This window comes from Suillus paluster (assembly GCF_016628075.1).
Source record: "Suillus paluster strain FC165 chromosome Unknown EDB91scaffold_90, whole genome shotgun sequence".
In the NCBI taxonomy this organism is placed as follows: domain Eukaryota; kingdom Fungi; phylum Basidiomycota; class Agaricomycetes; order Boletales; family Suillaceae; genus Suillus; species Suillus paluster.
The window spans coordinates 68,402-89,918 of NW_024537650.1; the positions used below are offsets into that span (position 1 = coordinate 68,402).

General features: G+C 46.5%; 5 protein-coding genes across 5 annotated transcripts; 1 reads left to right on the forward strand and 4 right to left on the reverse strand.

Moving 5' to 3' along the window:
- Positions 1-440: 440 nt before the first annotated feature.
- On the reverse strand, positions 441-1,010 carry EDB91DRAFT_1253684 (uncharacterized protein; the record flags this gene model as incomplete). The annotated part of the gene is made up of 2 exons (XM_041323690.1): positions 441-736; positions 794-1,010. 2 exons carry the CDS (start codon positions 1,008-1,010, stop codon positions 441-443), a joined length of 513 nt encoding a protein of 170 aa, XP_041171992.1.
- Positions 1,011-3,588: 2,578 nt separating this feature from the next.
- Positions 3,589-3,852, reverse strand: EDB91DRAFT_1060882 (uncharacterized protein; the record flags this gene model as incomplete). Its single annotated transcript, XM_041314382.1, has 1 exon — positions 3,589-3,852. A coding segment is annotated over one exon (264 nt), but the record flags the coding sequence as incomplete, so codon positions are not given.
- Positions 3,853-6,745: 2,893 nt separating this feature from the next.
- Positions 6,746-7,458, forward strand: EDB91DRAFT_1253686 (uncharacterized protein; the record flags this gene model as incomplete). Its single annotated transcript, XM_041323691.1, has 2 exons — positions 6,746-6,831; positions 6,891-7,458. The coding sequence occupies 2 exons, from the start codon at positions 6,746-6,748 to the stop codon at positions 7,456-7,458; spliced, it is 654 nt and encodes a 217-aa protein (XP_041171994.1).
- Positions 7,459-7,497: 39 nt separating this feature from the next.
- EDB91DRAFT_1239464 (uncharacterized protein) lies at positions 7,498-11,747 on the reverse strand (the record flags this gene model as incomplete). The annotated part of the gene is made up of 11 exons (XM_041321858.1): positions 7,498-7,636; positions 7,725-7,798; positions 7,860-8,321; positions 8,371-8,753; positions 8,806-9,195; positions 9,242-9,578; positions 9,664-9,870; positions 9,922-10,119; positions 10,168-10,856; positions 10,958-11,113; positions 11,216-11,747. 11 exons carry the CDS (start codon positions 11,745-11,747, stop codon positions 7,498-7,500), a joined length of 3,567 nt encoding a protein of 1,188 aa, XP_041171995.1.
- Positions 11,748-15,236: 3,489 nt separating this feature from the next.
- Positions 15,237-17,003, reverse strand: EDB91DRAFT_1086254 (uncharacterized protein; the record flags this gene model as incomplete). The annotated part of the gene is made up of 8 exons (XM_041316012.1): positions 15,237-15,249; positions 15,304-15,824; positions 15,885-15,947; positions 16,011-16,058; positions 16,125-16,345; positions 16,403-16,506; positions 16,560-16,688; positions 16,741-17,003. The coding sequence occupies 8 exons, from the start codon at positions 17,001-17,003 to the stop codon at positions 15,237-15,239; spliced, it is 1,362 nt and encodes a 453-aa protein (XP_041171996.1).
- Positions 17,004-21,517: the final 4,514 nt, after the last annotated feature.

Consider the following 21,517-nt stretch of genomic DNA (forward strand, 5'->3'; position numbering starts at 1 on the left):
AATACACACTCATTATCTCTCTCTGTCAGGCCATCTATCCTCGTCATCTCCTAATCTCATAACCACGAATCCCAGGCAAACATGTATTGTACTCGAGCATGCAACTTTGTGAGGCGGGGGGAAGACATATCAGACAGTGGTAAAGAGACAAAGAGTAAGATAGAAGGCAACACGTGACGCCAATGCTCGAATCAACAAGATCATGTGCACAGATGCTAATGGTTAGTACATGCCATGGAAGGGAGGCTCGTGAGGATGTGATGAAGGTTGAATGGATGTTTGTGAGGGTTGCGAGGGTTGAAGAGAGGTTTGTGAGGGTTGAAGAGAGAGGCTTGCAAGGGTTGAATAGAGGTTTGTGAGGGTTGAGTGGAGGCTCGAGAGGCTTACACAGATTACGTCCTTTCCTGTGACACAAAAAGCTCGTCAATTTCCTCTTCATCCTACATGGTGGCATCATTGGCAGCTTCTTCATCATCAATAGCACCATCCTTGATAGCACCAACCCCCACTTCATCATTCCTGATGGCGGTAATCTGTGGGATAAGGTCACTATTGTTGGGTTCAAAGTCTAGTGAGTGTCGCCATATCACTTTCAACCTCCAGGAGGGTGGGGCCTGTGGTACCTCTACAAACACGCGAAGTCTCCACCGCTTAGATGACACAGCACAAGATTTTGGAGGAGTAGTGTTGCCCAGATGGCTCAATCCAAGCCTATCAATCTGTCCATCGGCAAACCCTTATTGGCCACGAGTGTGATGAGAATCTGCGGAGGGCGCTTCTCCGACGATGACACACGAAGCCATGAGGTTTTCAAGGGCGTCTGTTGCGACAGTTTTGACGGTGAGGGAGTTATTCTTGAGGGCATCTGCAAGGACGCGCCACTTGTGGATAGAGAGGTTGTGTATGCCCTTGCTCTTCGCGAGTGTTGCATGCCTTTCACCGGGCATTAGTATATTTTCCAGGTAGTTTTTGAGGATATAGCCACGACGGGCTAGGATGGCGGGTAACATTTTCCAGGGAAAGTTGCCCCCTCACCCTTCGAGTGGTCCTGTAACATATTTAGCTATTCTACCTGTGATCTGTCCTGTCAGCCCCCCAATAATGCAAGGTATACCATCAAGCAGCCTCCATCCATCAGGAATACTGATCCGTTGTCTCTCCAACCACTTGTCCAACACTTCCTGCGCTTGCACCCTGTGCCACGATGTGATACGTTCGAGAATGCAGTCAAGTTGTGTGAAATCCATTGATGCAGCAAATATATGGTGAGAGGGAGGAGTGTAGAAGAAAAATATCAATAACTTACACATTGAGATGAGGTGTGCCCTCATTGATAATCAATAGAAGCAATAAAGTCGTTGAAGCTGATAGTGTGCTGATAATCGATAGAAGCATTGGCATGCAAAGTGCCATTATACGATATGTGTGCTCTGCACATTCAGAGGGCTTATGGCGATGTGGTAGTGGCGTCGTGTGTCATTGGTGAGGTCCTTTGGGGTCTTGAGTTTGATTCCTCAATAGAGTATTTTTTCGTGTCTTAATTGATTTTAATCAGTCAATTTAACATAACCAAAGATTGGGGACAAAAACTCAGGAGGCAGCATGTAACATTCATCAGGTGCAGACACAAAAACACCAACACAATATATTCAGGAGGAGGCACTACATCCAATCTGAGGCGAAGCATGAGGTAACAAAATGACAGTCACTACACTAAAAAGGTGAGAGGCACGGACACCAAAATTAAAAGGCGAGAGAGAAATGTTAGTCAAAAAACCAAAAAAGCACATGAAAAAAGGTATCAGCGGCAGTCTGGCTATCTACTAGGATCTCCATAGTACCTCCGGTCATGACTGCACACATCTTGATAGTAGGAGTCTGATGGATACCTGCAGTCATCATAGTGGTCGTCGTATCCTTCAGCAGGTGAGTCGTAGCGAGAAAGATAACCTGGATGGTTGTATCCCATGGGTGCATGACCATACCGAGCTTCTTCAGGATTACGGGTGCATGAAAGGCCGTGGGGATTGAGGACGCCAGTAGGATGAGGATGGGTGCGAGGGAGACCATTCCGATCATAGGGTGTGTCATGCGCATCATGATAGTGAGCAACATTGTGTGGGTAGGAGGGTCCCTCGCGAGGGTGCATAGAGGGATCGCGAGGGTGCATAGAGGGATCGCGAGGGTGCATAGAGGGATCGCGAGGGTACATAGAGGGATCGTGAGGGTGCACAGAGGGATCACGAGGGTGCACAGAGGGATCATGAGGGTGTACAGAGGGATCATGAGAGTGCACAGAGGGATCACGAGAGTGCACGGAGGGATCACAATGAAGCAGAGGCTCTCGCAATGGCACAGATGGCTTGTGAGGATGACTGGGAAGCTCGTGCATGTCACGGTGTAAAGGAGCCTCACGTAGGATGGGACCCTCGTGTGGGATGAGAACATTGTGTGGAAGCAGTGGAGAACGTGCATAGTGGTTGGCCCCCTTGATATGAGAATCAATCTGAAGCGGAGCCGGACGTGAAGATGGACGGTTGATGAATCGAGCTTGGGGGTTTCCGTTCTCCTCATTGCCAGGTATGGAAGGAGAAGACGTGGGCTGGAGTATACCGTTCGAGGGTTGGGGTTGCTCAGAGCTCTCAGGTTGTGAAGCCACACTGGGAGTGACTTCCACATTGTCCTGCGGCGAAAACTCGACCTCTGTAGTAGCTGCCGGTGCAATTGGGGTAGGGTTCACTGACCGAGCTGCAGCATCGATCTTGGGGTTGTCTATGAGCATGGCAGCACCTTTTCCAGCATCTGCTGTGGCCTCCAAGTGCATTCGACCTGGAGCATCCTGCTCCTCTTCCGAATCGACTGCATACATCCTCTGGTGTACGTGGTGCATGACTGCCTGGGATTCCTTTGTCACATGTTTCAGTTTTGGGGGCGCTGTAGGAACCAAGTCAACAATATATAGATCCAAAAACATACATGCATACCCTTGGATTTTGCATGCACTGTGGAAGGACCGTCCCGGAGGCGAATTACAGGTCGAACTGGCTGGGCAGCTGAATAAGATGGTTAGTGAGGAAAAGATGCACAGATGTAGCACAAACCTTCATTGCCAGATGAGAGTTCTTCGTCAACTGAAGAAGACCCCACAGTGAACGGTGACAGTGGACCCCCCTTCAATGGAGAGGCATCAGAAGGTGATGGCTTCAGCGGTTTTGCCTTGGAACACACACATTCCTTCTTCGGTTCGATGGCAATAACCTCCGAGGAAGCATGCTTCTTGGACGCCCAAGAAGTACATCCTGACTTTAATTTCCGTTTCTTCCCGCGTGAATCGTCATCTTCATATTCTGTGTCCAGCTCCTCTGTGTCCTTCGAGCTGTCTGAAGCTGAAGTGAGTTCGATGACCTCCTCCACGGCAGCCTTAGGAGCTATTGGCACAGCTGGATTAGCAACAACATGAAAGGGACGAGCAGGAGGGGGAGTTTGTGGCTTAGCAATGGGCTTAGCAACGACCTTAAAGGGACGCGCAGGAGGGCAAGGAGACATGACCGGCTCTTGGTGCTCGGGATCACGAGCTTTTGAGGTGTTCTTTCCCTTCTTGACTCTGGTCTGTGTGACACTTGTCTCCACACGCTGTGGGCCACTATAATCAGTATGATGATCAGCAAACATGCGACGAGCACATGAGTGCTCCCAGGTGGATGGAGGAGCCTCCCCGATGATAACCGGCTTTTTTGATTCAATCAAGGACACTATGAAAACATTGTGTAAATCAGACGACCAAATAGAGACAAAACTTACTGTGTGTATGAGAAGACTTGACCACCCGCATAGTGCCAGCCTTGTAAGCATCAACAAGCGCTGCAACCTCTTTGTACGTCAATACACCTATCCCCTTGTTATTTTTGGACGTCGGACCATGAGATTCACCCGGCATGATGCACTTGTGGGCAGGGTACCCTTTGATGTTCAGGCCGCCAGCAGCTAAGGCGCTGGGCATCATTTTCCAGGGGAAATTCTTATCAGATGCAAACTTCCTGCCAAGTTCAGCTATATGAGAACGTCAGGCTGAACCGAAGAAAAAACAGAATAGCTACTTACTGACTCGTTTTGCGATTTCTTTCTTGAACCACCAGAGAGATTCTTCACGACCCTCAACTTCAGTCGAAGGAATCATGTCAGCATCCTTGGAAGAGGCTTCATCATCATCTTCTACCACTCCCAGTGAAGTTTTATTACTGTTTTGAAGATGAATAAGAAAGAGATAATGGTAGGACACGGATTGAGACTTACTAGACATGAGCTTTGAGGTGACCAATGATGGTGTCATCATCAGCTCGGCATCGCATACTCCAGAACTAGCAGACTGGCATTAGCAATCTCAGTATTGAATATCACTCTTTAGATACTTACCTCTGCAGCGCCTGGTGTAGTGTGAACTTGACCGAGGGAGGCATCTTGATTGACAATTTTTCCACAGATGACCATCGCGGTCTCAAAACCGAAATTAGTGGCAGCACCATCAGCCTATAATGAAAGACAGTCAGGGAACAGCAAGCAGCGAAGCGCCAAGGACGTACACTTACAATGCTAAAACATCCTTCGGTAGTATTTTTGAAACTCTTGTCCGCGCTGAGAGACTGTTTGAGGGGAGGCGGATAGCATCTTCACCTCATCATGGACGGAGAGAATGTCTTTGTATGTGTCTGGAAAGGCCGCTTTGAAGAGGTTGTAGCATTTCGTCTGAATCGACATACCTAACATGCACGATGGAACCATAAGTACCACATCAACATATAGGATCGGAACTTACCTGGAGAGCCTCTGTCTGCAGGAATTTGAACACCAACTCATGCAAGTTCTTGCTCGGTATGATCCTTGAAGTAACTGTGAGCATATATATTCCAGAAGTTAGTGTTGACTGTGGTCCGACCTCGACTTTTCAAGAACCAGTTGATGACTTGCTGCACAGGAATTGATGTCGACCCTGAGAGCTCAAGGAACAATTGCTTGATCTCAATGAAACCAGCTTCAAGAGTCGCACTGGTTTCGACAGGCTTCCGTCCAGTGACAAACGACTGGCCTGACATCGAGGCAGGCACATCTTTGCTGTCCTGAGGATCAGAAAACAAGTCATTGAAATTTCCAGTGTCGATGGAAGCACCACGCTCGTGTGGGGAGGGACGAGGGGGAGGGCCAGAAAGGCTGTAACTGCTGCCAGCATCCTTCAGTGGTGTTGGTGGGATGACATTGGTAAGTATAGGTGCAATCTGGCTAGAACTTCCTGCGACACTCTGAGGCACCATAATCTCGCGAGAGGGTGCATGCATCTGGCTAGAACTTCCTGTGACACTCTGAGGCACCAGAAGCTCGCGAGAGGGTGCATGGGAGGAGGATGGCTTGTTAGTGAAATCCAGGCCAACATCAGAAGACATAAAATGTTCCTGCATCTCCATGAGCAGCGCATTGAACGATGCATCATCCATCACTCCAAAGGAATCTGATTGCTGGGGCAACCACCCATCAGGTTGTGCCTCCATGGGATTGTAAAATATATCCTGCAGATGCACAGGACATGGAGGATCAGGGACAGGGAGACACAGTGATGGCTGTCGAATATTGCCCTGAGGCAGAGTGGACGATGCATTGCCTCCCATGACACTGTTATCGTGAATAGGATGTACAGGTGCAGGTTCTGGGTGTGCTGAGGGACTGGTTAGAGCGTCTGGGGGGAATGGGTTTTCCTGACGCCGTATTGCAGCCTCTTTGACTATACCAACGTCACGCTGCGTGGCCTTAATCTGACTCCTTAGCCTGGTAGGAGTTAACACCGCTGGGGGAGACTTGGGACGACGCCCTCCACCATATTGTTCCTGAATATAATCCCTGCCAGGAGGAAGACGCATAGATTGGGACGATGTGTGAGGGGGTGGGGCATTTGGGTCAAGGGGGAATGAGTATTCATTGTACGATTGAGTCATGGCTGCAGTATTGTTCGGTCAAATTTTTAAGAAGGTGAAGAGGGGAAAAACAAAACCTACCTCGGCCTTAAGAGCACATATTTTGAGTTTATCGCAAGGAGTTTAAATTCCTGCACGCATGGAATGATTCCATTGAGATGCCATGCCATACTAAAGTCAGAATGATACCAGCGGACATTTGAAATAGGGACGCACTTATGCTGTAACAGATGCATGCAGACAGTGGCTCGGGGGCAGAAGTGCCATGACAAGTTTCAATGCAGACGGTGGCTCGGGGGCAAGATATGCAGAGCACCCGGTGATCTGCAGGTGAGTAGGAAATTTAAGACCAATCACAATGCTCAAACGTGTCATACTACTTACTTTGGTTTAGCATACAAAACAAGCCGAGGATATCGGAACAATTCAAAAATTGACCGACACACAAATGCTGTAATGGAATATCAGAGGCTCGCAAGGGTGATGACTTGAGGGTGATGAGTTGATGGCTGCAGCGCTGAACATCGGGAGCCTCCGAGAGTGTTTAGAACCAATCACATTGCAGAAACAATTCGTGCTACCTTTGAAAGACAAACACAACACCTTACAGTGCTCCAGCATCATTTGAAACGAGCTCGGATGACTCCCGTGGAGTGCCCTGTCAGCCCAGTATAAGAAACTCAAGGAGTATGGGCAGTGGAAGATGCTGCACGACAACCAGTAGCATTTATGTGCAATGTTGTAAGTACTTCACATTGCTTTATCGTCTACTATACTGAACATCAATGGGTTGCAGAGCAAAATACTTTACACTTGAGGAGAAAAATGCTGCCTTGCGCAAACAGAAGGCTGCATACTCGAGGACAGAACGGTGACTCCCTCCACTGATCTTTCTGTGTTCAACTGTGCTGATTGTTTAACAAACTACAGGGGAAAAGCTGCTCGACGGATTCAAAATGCTCGTGCTAATGCCAAACTCCGTGGACAGAAGAGGACTACTGCTGGATCCCTCAGTAATTCAAAACCACTTCCCCAGTCTCTCATCACACTAGCAGCACTTCCCCTCCCCAACTCGTTTCTGTTTCATCAGACATGTTCCGGGTTGGAGTTGATCAATGAGTCTGATATACTCCAGTGGGACAAACCACCACCATACGATTCCCCTCCTCCTCCAAACTCCCCACATGAGGATCGGTTTACTCGCAATCTTGCGGATGTCATGCATGGCAGACAGCGCCGTTTGGAAAAAGAGGCCTGGGCATGCTATGCTCAAATGTTTGCAGCGGCAAATGTCAAAGTCATCCTGCAGGAAATTCAGGCGGCGGAGAGAAGTTTAATGGGTAACTGGAATGAGCTCAATACGTACGTATCACACATGAAGGGTTGCAAAAGACACAGAGTGATGGCAAAGTGTTATGTGCAGTGGCAGGTGAGGAAGATCTTCAACTATCATTGGGAGGCAGACTTGATACTTCATGGCCAGAATCCATACATGTAGCTGTTTGTGCACATATATTACACATGGTATAGCTATAATCTAGAAGCATGGTATAGAAAGAACGAGAGCTCGTAGATGATGCCGAAGGTGGCACATATCATCCTCATGGAGTCCTGTGACATGATGTCCTCGTAAGACAGCAGCAATTGATGCCAATACCCATACTCCACAGTCATAACTGTTGGTCTGGACAGGCGTGATCTCGAAAGAGAGTTCAGATGTATGTACCGAAAGACTCAAGATCGCTACTAACTTTCAATGGTCACGCTGTCCATCCGTCAAGTTCTGTTGCGATGTGATGACGCCGTTGACGTGCAATGGCAAGGAGACGAGCAATCAGCTTCATGGCGTCCTTGGAGTACATGAGCCTAGCATAAAATCCTCGATATAAGTAAACTTACCTTGACATCATTTTTCCAAGGTTTTCTCTCAGCTAGACTATCAAAGAGGTGCAATTCTTTGCTGGAGAGGCGAATAACGCATAAGACCCAATGGCCAATATTAGAGGGACAATGGATAGGAAGAATCCAAATATCTTTCTCCCAGTAACATGTGTATGATATGTTACGCCACAGAATGTCATCTGATGCATTATATCGAATCCGAGGGAGATCGTGGGTTGTCAACGAAGCGCAATGGCCAGTGACGACACTTTTCAGTTTAGAAAACTGCAAAATGGTGCACCCATTGATACAAGTATCGTTAAGACATGCTGTTGGTGAGGCAAGCAAGGTGATGTCCTTCAGTTCAAAGATTTGAGGAGGGTATCCATCTCGTGAAGGGTAATTCCTTTCGGCAACTATTCCTGGAATGATGGTATGCTCCTCCTCACGTGGGACATAGGTGTGATCTATTAGTGCAGCCTAAAAACTGATTAACATTTAAACGATTCCTAAAGACGGACTGACGCACCTCGGGAGCCTCCCACACGATGACAGCATGAGTGTCATTGACATAATCCATTGAATTGAATACAACCTCCTCTCTGCCCAAATCACCCTCAAGAATGTCTGCCAGAGCGGCATGCTCAGATTCAACTACTGGCAGGTCATGAGGCTCAGCAACCTCTGCGGCATCATTGACTTCTCCCTCAAGATCGGGTACTTCCAGTAATGTAGTGCTGAGCCAATGCATGTTCGGCATTTGAGCGCTACCAGAAAGGGTGATGGCAATCTCCAGCGCATCCTTGGCACGAGACGTAAAGCGAAGCGCAGAGGCTAATGGGTTCGCCCAGTGGGTTTGAAGTCTGAGTAATTGGTTGCGGCGCTGTCTCAGCAAGACAGATATAAGTTCGCCTGTCTATGCATTGAAAATGAATTCCCATGGTAATCCTGAGGAGAAACCTACATCCTGGTGTACAGAGTGCAAGCTTGAGTGCAGCAAGTTCTTCCCCAAAGAAATGGCAGAGGTTATCCACCTTGACACCAAGTCGCTTCTGTTCTTCTTGGCAGTGCACATGTTTCAGAAGTGCATGGATGCCGTCTCTAACATCAGCATCTTCTAACCATCGAGGGACTTGTCCCATTGATGGCGTAATCCAGACGTCTTCCATTAGATGGGGATCACTGCGTAGCTCTGTGAGTTTGGTTGGGAGAGGACTAGGTAAAGGAATACCCCAAGAAGAGTCATATAATGCTTCTAACTGCTCACAATAAGTATTGAACTGCCTGAGCGCAGTCAACAGGGCTGGTTGATGTTTCGCAATCGCTTTTCGGGTTTGTTGATGTAGTTTTGTACCTGAATGACATTAGTCAATAACAAACCACGTGTATGAATGATTTACCTAACGCCTGCTGAGCACCACCGACCGCACGGTCCAATTTGTCCCACTCAAAAAAACTCGCGATTGCCCGTCTACGGATGTTCATTTTCAAGTCACGTGCCATCAGAAGAAGCTGAACAAAGTCCAAATTGATACCTTCGAGTTCAGGGAATTGGTCGTGAATATTGAGGGATGCATATAAAACTTCGACTTTGCCCATAAGGCGTTCATGGCCTTTCTTGAGAGCCTTGAGAGTGTCTTGTGAGGCAGCTCCTTTCTCAAGCATGAGCCTGGTGGATTGTAGTGCGGTATCAGAGATATTGAGATCAGCCTGCAGGGTCAAAACAGTATCTAACTCCTTTTTAAGGCGAGCAGGGGCGTCTATCAACAAATTTAATTGGTAGTGTATTCAATATAAACTAAAATCACTTATGTGCGTGGACAGAGAGCTGCAAGCTTCGTTGTTGAGACCATTCTGACTCCAGATCCTCGACAGAAAGTTCGCACCGATCTAGAACATCTTGAGCAGCAGTTCCTTGGTTGTGAATACCACGCTTCAGGCATTGTCGTATCCAATCACCTAAGTCGGATTGCATTTTGGATCCTATGGCCACAGCCTGACAGTCGATGAGCCACAAATGGCGCTGACACTGACATTATGCCATAAGACTTGAATCAGTGGAGAAAATGAAGAAGCGCACCAATGATGACCTTTCAATGCCGATTAGGCACACAAAGCGAGACCACAGCCTCTCGGTCCCTTCTCCATCTGAAAGACCCAGCCCAATGCACATTTGTGGGTTGTGCACTAGCTGACATGCCCATTCATGCCCATAGGCATGCATGGCAGTGGTTGCCAAGCACAAACGTGAAACGATACTGCCAGGGAGAATGTTGTACTACAAATGATGAGCGAATAAACCTTAATGTAGACTAGGTGAACTTACCTTGCTAAGGGATTGGGCAAGGACACATCCGACATCGTACAATGCTATGACCATAGCATAAGGTGGGATCAACGAGAACAAATGTTCTAGGAGGGCGATTGAGTATTTTTGCTGTTCTCCTGGAGAATCAATATTAGCAAAAAACAGAGGGATGTCATGACGACATATGAGCGCCATGATACCAGTATCGTCAAAACTATCCATTGCCACCTTGTGTTTTTTGTTGTCGGCTGCTTCGTAAGCTGTTTCACACTGGTCGATAGCCTCGTCGGGAACAAGGGGTACAGGTGACTTGGCAGGCCTCTTATGTTGAGCCTCGATGCGGCAGCCAACACCATCAACGTACTCTTTCAAAAGGAAATAAGTAGGATCATAAAAGTGGGGGCAATTCCCCACTGCACGCCGATGGCGGTGGTGGAAGTTGCCGTCTGTGGCAGTGTGAATATCTCCTCCTTCAGTGGTAGGTTTCCCAAACATCGTCCCACTGAAACATGCAGGACACCTTTGAATAAGTATGGGTGCGCACTGGCCTCTATGTAGGGTAGACAAAGGTATCGAGGTTGAGACGTGATCCTCTGTTTGAGAACGAAGGGCCACCACCCGGTCACAGCTATTCTGCAGGGTTTCTTCAACTTGATGTTCTATTCGGACTTGAAGAATGTCATACCATTGTATGGCATGGCCCAGGCCTCAACGAAAAGGATCCTGGATAATTTCCCCGTTGCGCAACAAATCAGCCCAGACAAACGCCATCACGAAATGCTTACTCAGGCATCTGTCATGACGAAACCTCTGCAAGAGTAGTGGGTCTTGAGAGCCAACACTAAGGCATTAATGGCATCACAAGACCGTTCAAAAAGTGCCCGATAGAACAATAGTAGTTCGACGGAGACAGCCATACGAGGCTGGGAGGGAGCAGTCAGAAACAGCCCATGGTGAAGTAGGACTTGAGGAAGGGTGGAACATTTGCAGCTGAGGACGTTGATAGACGTAAATCCTAAATGTTCATTCATCAACATAGCATAAAATCGAAAATGAGAAAACTTACTGTCAAAAAACAAACACGTGATTGATGTGTGCTTTTGAGGGCACGAAAGTGTGGCGCATGCAGAGATAACATTGGGGGTGATGTCCAGTGCTGTCGCTAACGTTCGCTCAGAATATTTGAGGTGAGGTTTGGCAAGGGAGGGTATTAGTGTTTGCCAGCTGCTGTACAACGAATCAGTGGCCTTATCAGGCAAAATGCGACATTTAGTTTGAGACTCTTCTGCAGGTACGTCAAAGGGGGGTTCTGATGAGATTTCGAAGTCTGGATCAGGAATGTGAATGTCGGCGAAGGCATCAGCCTGAGAGATGGTTTCGACTGCAGCATGAACTTCGGTCTGTTTGGGCTCTGGTCCCATCAGTTGGTGCATACGAGCTTGCAGTTGATGGTGTTTGGCTTGCACGCCAGGTAACTCGACATGTTTCTGAGTTTTCTTCTTGTCCCTGGGTTTCTTTGGGCTGACAAAATGTTGACCTAGTTCAGAGGATACCCATTGTGCTCCACGAGTAGGAGCGGGAATGCTGGTTGAGACCATGGTGAAAGAGAGAGTGTGAGGCACAAAACTAACACTCACTAGCACACCACAGACTTAACTTAGCGGGCAAAATATAGATATGAGAGCGGATTCCTGACAGTGGCACAAAGGCCCCAAGAGCATATAGAGAGCATCCTGCTCAAGGCACGTGAGGCATGCTGGAGGTGCGCGATAAGGAATGGAGGGTAGGTTCAGGTGGCATGAGCGCCACGCCAGGGGGTGCTGGATATAATGTAAGAGGCACGTTATTAATAGAATGGCGGGAGGGTGCACCTTAGAGGTAAGTTTCCACAACATAAAAACCCTACCTCAAAGGTCTATATTGCTACTGATAAGTAATGCCTGAGGTGTGCTTGACTCAATGACACAATCTGTTCAAGTCCATGCGCTTGGAAATCACCAAATGGGCTAAATTTTTCTAAGTCCCAGTTGCATCCAGTACATGTCAATTTTTTGAAGTCCCAGTGCACGACGGCTTCCATTAGAACAGGGTAAAACATATATATTTGGTTGTTAAAGGGACACTTATATATATCAATTCGATGTAGTCAAGATTATTAGATTCACCATGACATGTCGCGACTAAAGTAAACGAACAATACTACGTCATACTGTGTATAAAGACGTTTAAGAGTGCAAAATCTAGGGTACAGCACAGGTACAGGTAACCCGCGCGGGTCACGGGTAAGGGTATCCTGGGGTACGGGTATGGGTCTGGGGTCATGGCACCTGCACCCCTACCTGTACCCCTGCCACATCAGGAAAAACTGTATCTCTATATAGAGGACCATCCTCTATATAGCCCCAATAGCACACCACAGCTCTATACAGTCTATCGCAAGCTATCACAGCGCTATAGACCAGTATAGACATCATGAAAGTCTATATTACCATAAAGTTTGGTAAGTGTATTTAGAAGTAAAACATTTCAACAACTATAGACCCCAGTAGACTGTGGGAACTTTTTTCGATGAAAACCAAAGTTGTAGTCCTTGTCAAGGGAAGTCTATCCATAGTCTAATGACTTCAATAGGTTAAGATCCTAGTGAGTTACAAGGAAAATACTCGAAATCGAAGGGTTCAAGAAAGCAACTTGACCGTGGGAACCTTTTTCGATTAAATCAAAGTTGTAGTCCTTGTCAAGGGAAGTCTATCCATAGTCTAATGACTTCAATAGGTCAAGATCTTAGTGAGTTATAAGGAAAATACTTGGAATTGAAGGGTTCAAAAGTGTTAAGGTACACCTTATTTATGTAAGCAAAAATGCGAAAATTCACCTTATGTGTATTCAAAATCCTAATGCTAACAGTCAATTTCATTGTCTTTTTCTTACTGTCATAATCCTAGTCCTAATAAGCAAAAACTCGAAAATTCACCAAGTCTTGTGTTGTGGCTTTGTTTGGCACTGCTTATGGAAGCAAAAATGCGGTCAACCAACAAGTCTTTTCCCATTCTTTCCTTCCCCCCCACTGCCCCCTCATTAGATTATCTTCCATATTTCTCTTACAATTTTCGAGTTTTTGCCTCTCTTCTCTTCTTCTTGCTTCTCTATCCTTCTCTTGGTGTTGATGTTGTTGGTGCTGGTACTGGTGCTGGTGCTTTGAACTCTGGTAAGTCTCCCTCCATAATTTTCGCATTTTTGACTATTTGACTAATCTTTTTTCTAACCCTCTCCTTCTAGCTCTCTTCCCTCCTGCTCCTCCTCCCCCCAACTATTTTCGCATTTTTGACCATTTGGCAAGTCTTTTCTCTGACTCTCACTTCCTCCTGTCTAATCCTCTCCTTCTAGCTCCCTTCCCTCCTCTTCCCTCAAGAATTTTCGCAATTTTCACTATTTGGTAAGTTCTTTCCTCTCTGATTCTTCCTTCTAGTTCTCTTGCCTCTTCCTCCTGTAATTTTCGCATTTTTGCCTGTTTTGTAGTTATTAGTTTACATGTATTGTAGCAGTTGAAATATAATTTGGAATTTTCGCTTTTTTTAATTTTTAATTTTGAGAACACTATCATGGCAACAAACAGCTATTAAGAGAAATTTTTGCTTTGTGTTTTGAGCTATAAGAGCTACAATAGCTACAATAGTTGTGGTATGTTCCACCCAGCTATAGCAACTTTAATAGAGCTATATAGCACTATACACTGGTGTAGTAAGCCTGCACAATTGGGCACTTGGCTATATGAGCTATAGGGCTATGGAGTCTGTATAGCAGTCTATAGTGCTATGGGTGGCTATATAGCCTTACCACATTTTCCTGATGCACAGGTGTTGATACAAAAATGGGGGACAACATGCACTGCATTGTTTGCTCTTGTTAGATTCTAAAGGATGCCACCCTTTACTTCTCGCGCGCAACACCTAACCTTGCGACAGTGATCCCAGCAATGGATCACATCGACAAGACACTCACGTCCTATTCACGCAACAAGAAATATGTTCAGTGGTTCGGCTCGCTAAAAAGACACTCAACCGGTACTATCAACTCACAGACAAGTCTCACACATATCAAATCGCAATGGGTAAGTTCTATTCAATCTAGTTTTTTTTTTTGGTTTTTACTGACGGTTAATATTATTATACTAGTGTTACATCCCCAACACAAGCTATCATACTTCAAGGCAGCACACTGGCCAGACGACTGGATCCAAACTGCGGACCTACTTGTCCGCGAAGAATTTGAACGTTCATACATGACGCTTGATGACGACTCTGATTTTGGGTGTGAGGAGGATGTCTTGGAGTCAAATGGTGATATACCGATGGTGTTTTTCTTTTTGCTTTTTATTGAGCATTTGTACTGACTCAATCTTAGAGTGACAACATTTTTGACAATCTCCCAGCACTCGCAGCCCCCAAACCTACTAACTCGGCCTCTGAACTTGACCGCTACCTTAGTATGGACATGGAACATGTCACCAATCCTATCGCTTGGTGGCTCCAACGTCACAAATCGTTCCCCCACCTGTCGCACATGGCCATTGACTATCTAACTATCCCTGGTGTGTGGCATTTTTTTTAAAAATACCTTGTAAACTTACTTTGGCTATAGCAACTTCTGTAGATGTTGAACATCTCTTCAGTCGCAGGTGTCTCATCCTGTCACACGTCCGAAATAGTTTATCAGCACAATCGACGCACACTTTGCTTTGTGTTGGCTTATGGAGCGAGTTGGGCCTGGTTAATTCCAAGGATATCATTCACACGTCTAAGCTCCTGGATGTCATTGGCGAAGAGGAAGCATTGGATAAGGGTTGGGACAGCATCCAGGTTGAATAGTTACATCTGTATCATTCTTTACAATGCTTATCATAGTGACCCACGGGTGATACCCCAGGTCCATTTTTTCAATACCCGTAAAAAAAACCCGTACCCACACCACAGGTATGGGTATATCTCTGGGTACGGGTACGGGTTGGAATGTCCATACCCGTGCAGTACCCTAGCAAAATCATCAAAACTAAATACACCATGAATACCAACATGCTATACTTACCCTCACTTGGGTCTCCTGGAATGAAAAGATATATGAACAAATTGAATATAACAAAGATGTTGAACATACTTGTTCAAGTCTAGATCATTGCCACGGCCTTGTTTCTGTTTGGCGCTGGAGTTAGAGTCAATGGCATTGTCGAGCTCATGCCTGTTGAAGGCAACATTGTGTGCACAGCGTGGATGAGGTTCGTCTTCTTGAAGCTGCACCTGCTGTTGTGCTGCGGGTGCCCTTGCACGTCGACGCTGGTTAGCAGGGGAAGAAGGCACAGGTACATCTAGATCCGTGTCTTGGATGGGCTCGATGGGAGCCGGAGGCAGACAAACTTGCGGTGTTTGCGGGGGAGTTGGTGGAGGAGGTAATACAAGTGGCAGCTCGGAGATTGAAGAGCTCGGGGTGAATGGATTTGAGTGATGCGCTTGGATCTGGGCATCATCATCAAGGCCGTCAGCAGTGATTGAAGATCCTGGGGTGAAAGGGCCCAGGGGAGGCAACTGAATCTGAGCATCACCGCCAGCCATTAAAGCTAGTACATTGGGGTCCAAGTCGAAATTGAGGTTGGAGTATTGGTTGGGTAACGTGGACTGCTGCTGATCCGGGAGTGATGTATCATATCAGTATTAATGCATTACATGCAATGCATGACTCACCTCATGTAACAAGAAACTGAGGCGTGCATTATCAGCTAATGCATCGGGTAACATAGACTGCGGCTGCTGAACCAGAAGTGATGTATCATATCAGTAATAATGCATTAGATGCAATGCATGACTTACCTCATGTGACAAGAGACCCAGGCGTGCATTATCGGCTAATGCAGAAAGCTGAATGTGCGGTAAGAACCGTTATCAGTAACATTGTATTGCAAAGACGAATAAGGCATCACTTACCTCTTGTGACTCATTGTTGAACAAATCAGGTGAGATCCTGTATAGATCGTCCATGTGAAAGTTGAAGTTTGAGGCCCCAACACCAACACCACCACTGCTGCCAGCTTCAGCTGTGTCCTCCACTGAATTGGTTGGAATGTTGTTCATCTCGTTATCGGTGTTGTTGTCGCTCTCTGAGTCGTCATCGTCATCGTCATCTTGAGGGAGAGTAGCTTCAAATGCTATATAATACGGTGAGTGTTCAAGTTGCAGCTTGTTGTTGAGAAAATGACACTTACCAAGCGCGCTATTAGTAAATTCCAAGAATGCTTGCTGGATGCCATCGAACTTGTCACAAAATGTGTTGAATTGAGCACTGTTCCTGAGTTCGCCTATGTGATAGCTTCAATTTGCAGTATAAGTTGATGTAAGTGATTTGACATATAGCAGACGTACTCATATACCACTGTTCCACCCTTTGTGGGGTCAGGCCCGGCCATGAGGACCGAAAACTTCCAGCCACTGGTTGTGTGAGACAGGTAATGGAACACACGGTCCAGCATTGGACCTAGTTCCCGGATGGCCCTGACCAATGATCAACACCTCTTTAAATGACGACTAATCAGGAGGTATGTACTTGACTTTCGTATTTGTATCAACCTTCGGCATCTTACCATCCTTCAAGCGCTCACGAGCTCTAGTGAACTTTGCTTTTGCCTTTCTATACTTCCTCTCAACCTCTTCCTTCACCTCGTCACTTTCTGCCTCGAACTTTTCTTGAGTTATAGCAAGGCGCTTGTTCAACTTAGGGCCATGGTGAGTAATTTTGTCCTCATGAATAGCTTTGTCCGCATCGATCTTGACTTTCTTCACATAATACTCATGTGAGTAGATATGCATCTTCTTGGGGGCACGTGCACCACTCAATTCTACCCCACCTGCCAGCAACGTGTCAAATTTGAGCACCCCCTTTGTCCCACTGGTACGGCTCAAATGTGACACATTATTCTGCCACTGGTACCAACTCGTGATTTGCTGTGATGAGTGAGGTTTAATCTGTGTTTGACGCTGTGGGGAATTCCCCCACTGTAGGCATAAAACCCCGTTGATTCTGCACCATCCCATATCAGTTCCGTGTATTCCGCACATTTGCATTTCCTGCGCATCGTCCAATGAGTTCCACATTCCCATGGATCCTTCGGAACCCGCCCACACTATCTGACATTCCCACGCATCATCGGGCTACCTTCGCATGTCCTGTCCCCATCCTTCCAGGCTCATTGGTACACTGTTCCTCTCTTCCCATTGCTTCTAACGTTACCCGGATCACGTTGACACATGCCCTTATGGCATGGACCCCTATTATGCAGTATTCCGCCCTTGTGCACTGCCTGCCTTCACTTCCGCTTCCTGGGAACTTACTACCTGTACCTCAGTGTTCCTTGAAAATAATCTTCCCTTTAAGTAGTGGTACTCAGGGCTTGGGTGTTTATTATCGAATCCCATCTTTTACATTCTGACTTTTCTCCCACTTTTCCTTCACCTTACCAGAGGACTGTTTTGACTTATTCCCACTATCAATCTAACCTTGTGATATACTTCCCTCAACCCGATCTGCAAGTTCCAACAACTCTGTACATTCCGCTGTTACGCCGAAGTATAACGCAGGCAAACAATAATCAATAAGACCAAAAGTCTGTTGATACGTTCTAGACAAGTGTCTAAAGAACGCCCAAGTTCAGGTAATGACTAAGTACCGAAGAGGTAACTTAGAACCAAGTCAGATGTTCAGAGGAAAACCAGTGTAGGTTAAGCTGAAGAATCAGCATCACCTCGCCAGGGTTTATATAGTATACTGGGTACAGGGTGTGATGTAATAATAGGTATGTATCAGTAAGCACATGCATAAGCAATGAGGCATCTGAGTAATACTGAACTAAATATAGCATGATAAGAGACATGCGTAGTAAGCGTGGATCAAGGGAAAAAGAAGCAAGATAAGCACAGCCGTAACATCACCCCCTTCTTACGTGGAAAGTCCCAGACTTTCACTCTAGACCATGACGCCGATTGTCCTCAGTTCCTCCGAGCCCATCTAGAGCTTCAAAGAAACCTCTTTCCTCCATAAGGATCAAAGTCAATTGTTGAAGCTTTTCTTTGATGTCCCGGATGCTATAGTCGAGAGAGAAGAGTTCTTCTTCTCTGTACTCGGCATTATGCCTTTCCAGGGTATTCTCGAGACGATCTCCAAGACGATAGAGGTCATAGAGGGCATTGAGCGCAGGCTCAGTATCGATGGCGTCTTTGATGGGATTTTTGAAAAGTTTGGACAACAACATAATCCTACGGCGAAGTCTACGATCTTCAAGATCGGACAGGTAGGGGTCAGTTGCTATTTTCCAAGGAGCTGCTCGTCGACGAGCTGCAACACGCTCACGTGTTCTGATAGTGGTAGGACTGGCGGGGGTATCAATGAATGTGGGAATGACTGGTTCGTTGAAAATGTGATAAGGGGACGATGACTCAGAATTGGGTGTGGGAGACGTCGGACGAGGGGGTTCAGGAGAATTTCTCTGACTGATGGTCATATAGTGAGGATGTGGGGAGAAGACGGGAAATCTGAGGTTTGGGATAGGAACATTCGGAGCGCTGTTGTGCGTGATGACGAGGTTTATATCCTCGTCATTAGAGGAGATGTAGTTACGTCCACCGGTAGAGGGCATGGTCTGAATGGTTTAGTGATGATGGTTCGAGTTGAGAGAGGAATGAGTCGATGTGCCTGCTTATATCTGTTCAAGATTTCAGCAGAGTTGGCTAAATCAGACTCCGACAACCATTCACTATCGGCCGATGGGTAACCCTTCCATTTGACAAGGAAGCGTCATTGTGAGAGAGTTCCTTTATGTCCGAGGATGGCTTCTACCTCGTGTTCTTCTTCTCTGTTGATTAAGTCAGGAGGTGGCGATGGGAAATTAGGACCGTGTTCTTCATTTTCGCAATAAGGAGTGAGAAGCGCTGCGTGAAATACCGGGTGAACATGCCATTGGTTCGGGAGTTTTAGGCGGTATGTGACTGGTCCGAGGACTTCTGAGATAGTGAAAGGTCCTTCTCTCTTGGGTGCTAGTTTCCTATTGGGGTAATTAAGATGAAGGTTCTTTGCTTCTAGCCAAACCTTATCGCCTTTCTTGAAGGGTGTGAACGATCGAGTGATTCTTTGCCACATGGTTTGTCTAGCGAGTTCATGTGATGATAAGGCTTCTTCTCGAGCCTTCTGGAGTTCTGATATTCTCGCTTCGACGGCTGGGAGATCCGATTTTTCGGTAGCCAATGGTAATGCTTGAGGGTGATATCCCATCATGAGATAGAAAGGAGAAGCATTGCGTGTGGAGTGATGTCGGGAGTTGTGTACGAATTCCGCCATGGGAAGTTTTTCTGACCATGAGGTTTGGTCATTCGCACAGAAGATGCAGAGATACACTTCTAGTTCTTGATTCACTCGTTCAGTTTCTCCATCAGTTTGAGGGTGGAACGCAGTGGAGAGAGCGATTTTATATCCGAGAAGTCTTCCTGTCAGAGATGATCTTGTCATAGAGTCCGAATCGTGTATAGACAAGGTTAAAGAATACATCAGCGACTCCTTCTGCATCGATCATCTTGTTGCAAGGTGTGAGCACCACCCCCTTCATAAGCCCATGGTCTACCACGACCATGATAGAGTCGAAACCATTGGATGGAGGGAGGTCAACGATGAGGTCAACCGAACACTGAGCAAAGGGGTGGGATGAAGTGGGGGCAGGAATAGGGCAGAGAGGAGGTGCTGTTGGTTGAGTGTTGACCTTATTCTGTTGGCAAACAGCACAACCTTCAACATATTTTCAAACAAAAGTGGGAAGACCAGGCCACCAATAGTCACGAGAGAGGAGTTCTTGAGTTTTAAAACGACCAGGATGGCTGGCGGTCGGGGAGTCATGATGGAGGGAAATGAGTTCTTTTCGTAAAGGACCAGGGGGGACATAATTGCTGACCTTTGAAAGTGAGAATAGCATCGGAGAAGGTCCAATCAGAAAGCGTGGTTTTCATAGGGAGGGGTAGGGTGGGATTAGAAAGGGCGTCAATGGTTTGCTGAACTACAGGGTCAATCGAAGAGGAGATGCGAAGCTTTTCATGCATGGTGCTATCAATGAGTTTAATGAAAAGTCTGTCTGGCAGGACAGTGACATCAGAGTTGTCCATAGCATCAGTGGGAATATGATCGGGTCTGTGAGAGAGAGAGTCGGGAACAGAAAGATCTTTGCCGGGTACGTGTTGGAGCTGTAGATCGAATCGGGATAGGAATAGAAGCCAACGAGCTTGTCGACGATTAAGTTGTTGGGCTTGGCAGAAATAAGTCAAGTTCTTATGGTCGGTCATGACAAGAACTGGGAATGGGGAACCTTCAAGGTAGTGACACCAAGCTTCTAAGGCTCATATGATGGCTAACAGTTCCCGATCAAAGATCTGATAGTTTCGTTCTGCAGGAGAAAAGGTTTGCGAAAGGTAAGAGCAAGGGTGCCAGTCACCATTGGAATCTTTTTGGAGAAGTACTCCGCCAGTGGCATAAAGGGATGCATCTACAGCGATGGCAAAGGGGGCATCTTTGTCGGGAATGGAAAGCACAGGGGCGGAAAGGAATCGGTTTTTCAAGTCTACGAACACTTTGTCACAGGCTGGTGACCAATCAAAGATGGAATCTTTCTTTGTGAGATCAATGAGTGGTCGCGTGATGGTGGAATAGTCAGCAATGAAGTGTCTATAGAAATTGGCAAATCCAAGGAATGATCGGACATGTTTGACGGTCGTTGGTTGTTCCCATTTGACTACTCCGTCCAATTTGACCTTGTCCATGCAAATTTGTCCAGGACGGATGAGGAGACCGAGGTATTCGACTTCGGTGGTATCGAAAACACATTTTTCAGGTTTGAGAGAGAGCTGGTGATCACAAAGTCGTTGTAATACTCGCATTGTGCGTTGATGATGGGATTCGAGGTCTTTGGAGAAGATTAAGATATCATCCATATAAATGACCATCCATCCTTCGTCAATCATGTTGGAGAAAATGTCGTTCATCATTGCTTGGAACGTTGCAGGGGTGTTGCAGAGACCGAAAAACATGACTGTGGGTTCAAAGAGTCCCCATGACGTTTTGAATGCTGCTTTCCATCTGTCTGGACCATGAATTCTAATGTTGTTGTATCCTGCACGAACATCCATTTTTGTGAAGATTGTCGCGCCTTTCAGCTTGTCGATGAGGTCAGGAATACGGGGAAGAGGATAGGCATCTTTTATGGTTGCATTGTTAAGTCTTCTATAATCTTGACATGGTCGGAGAGATCCATCTTTCTTTCCCACAAAGAAGAAAGGGGATGCTTGAGGAG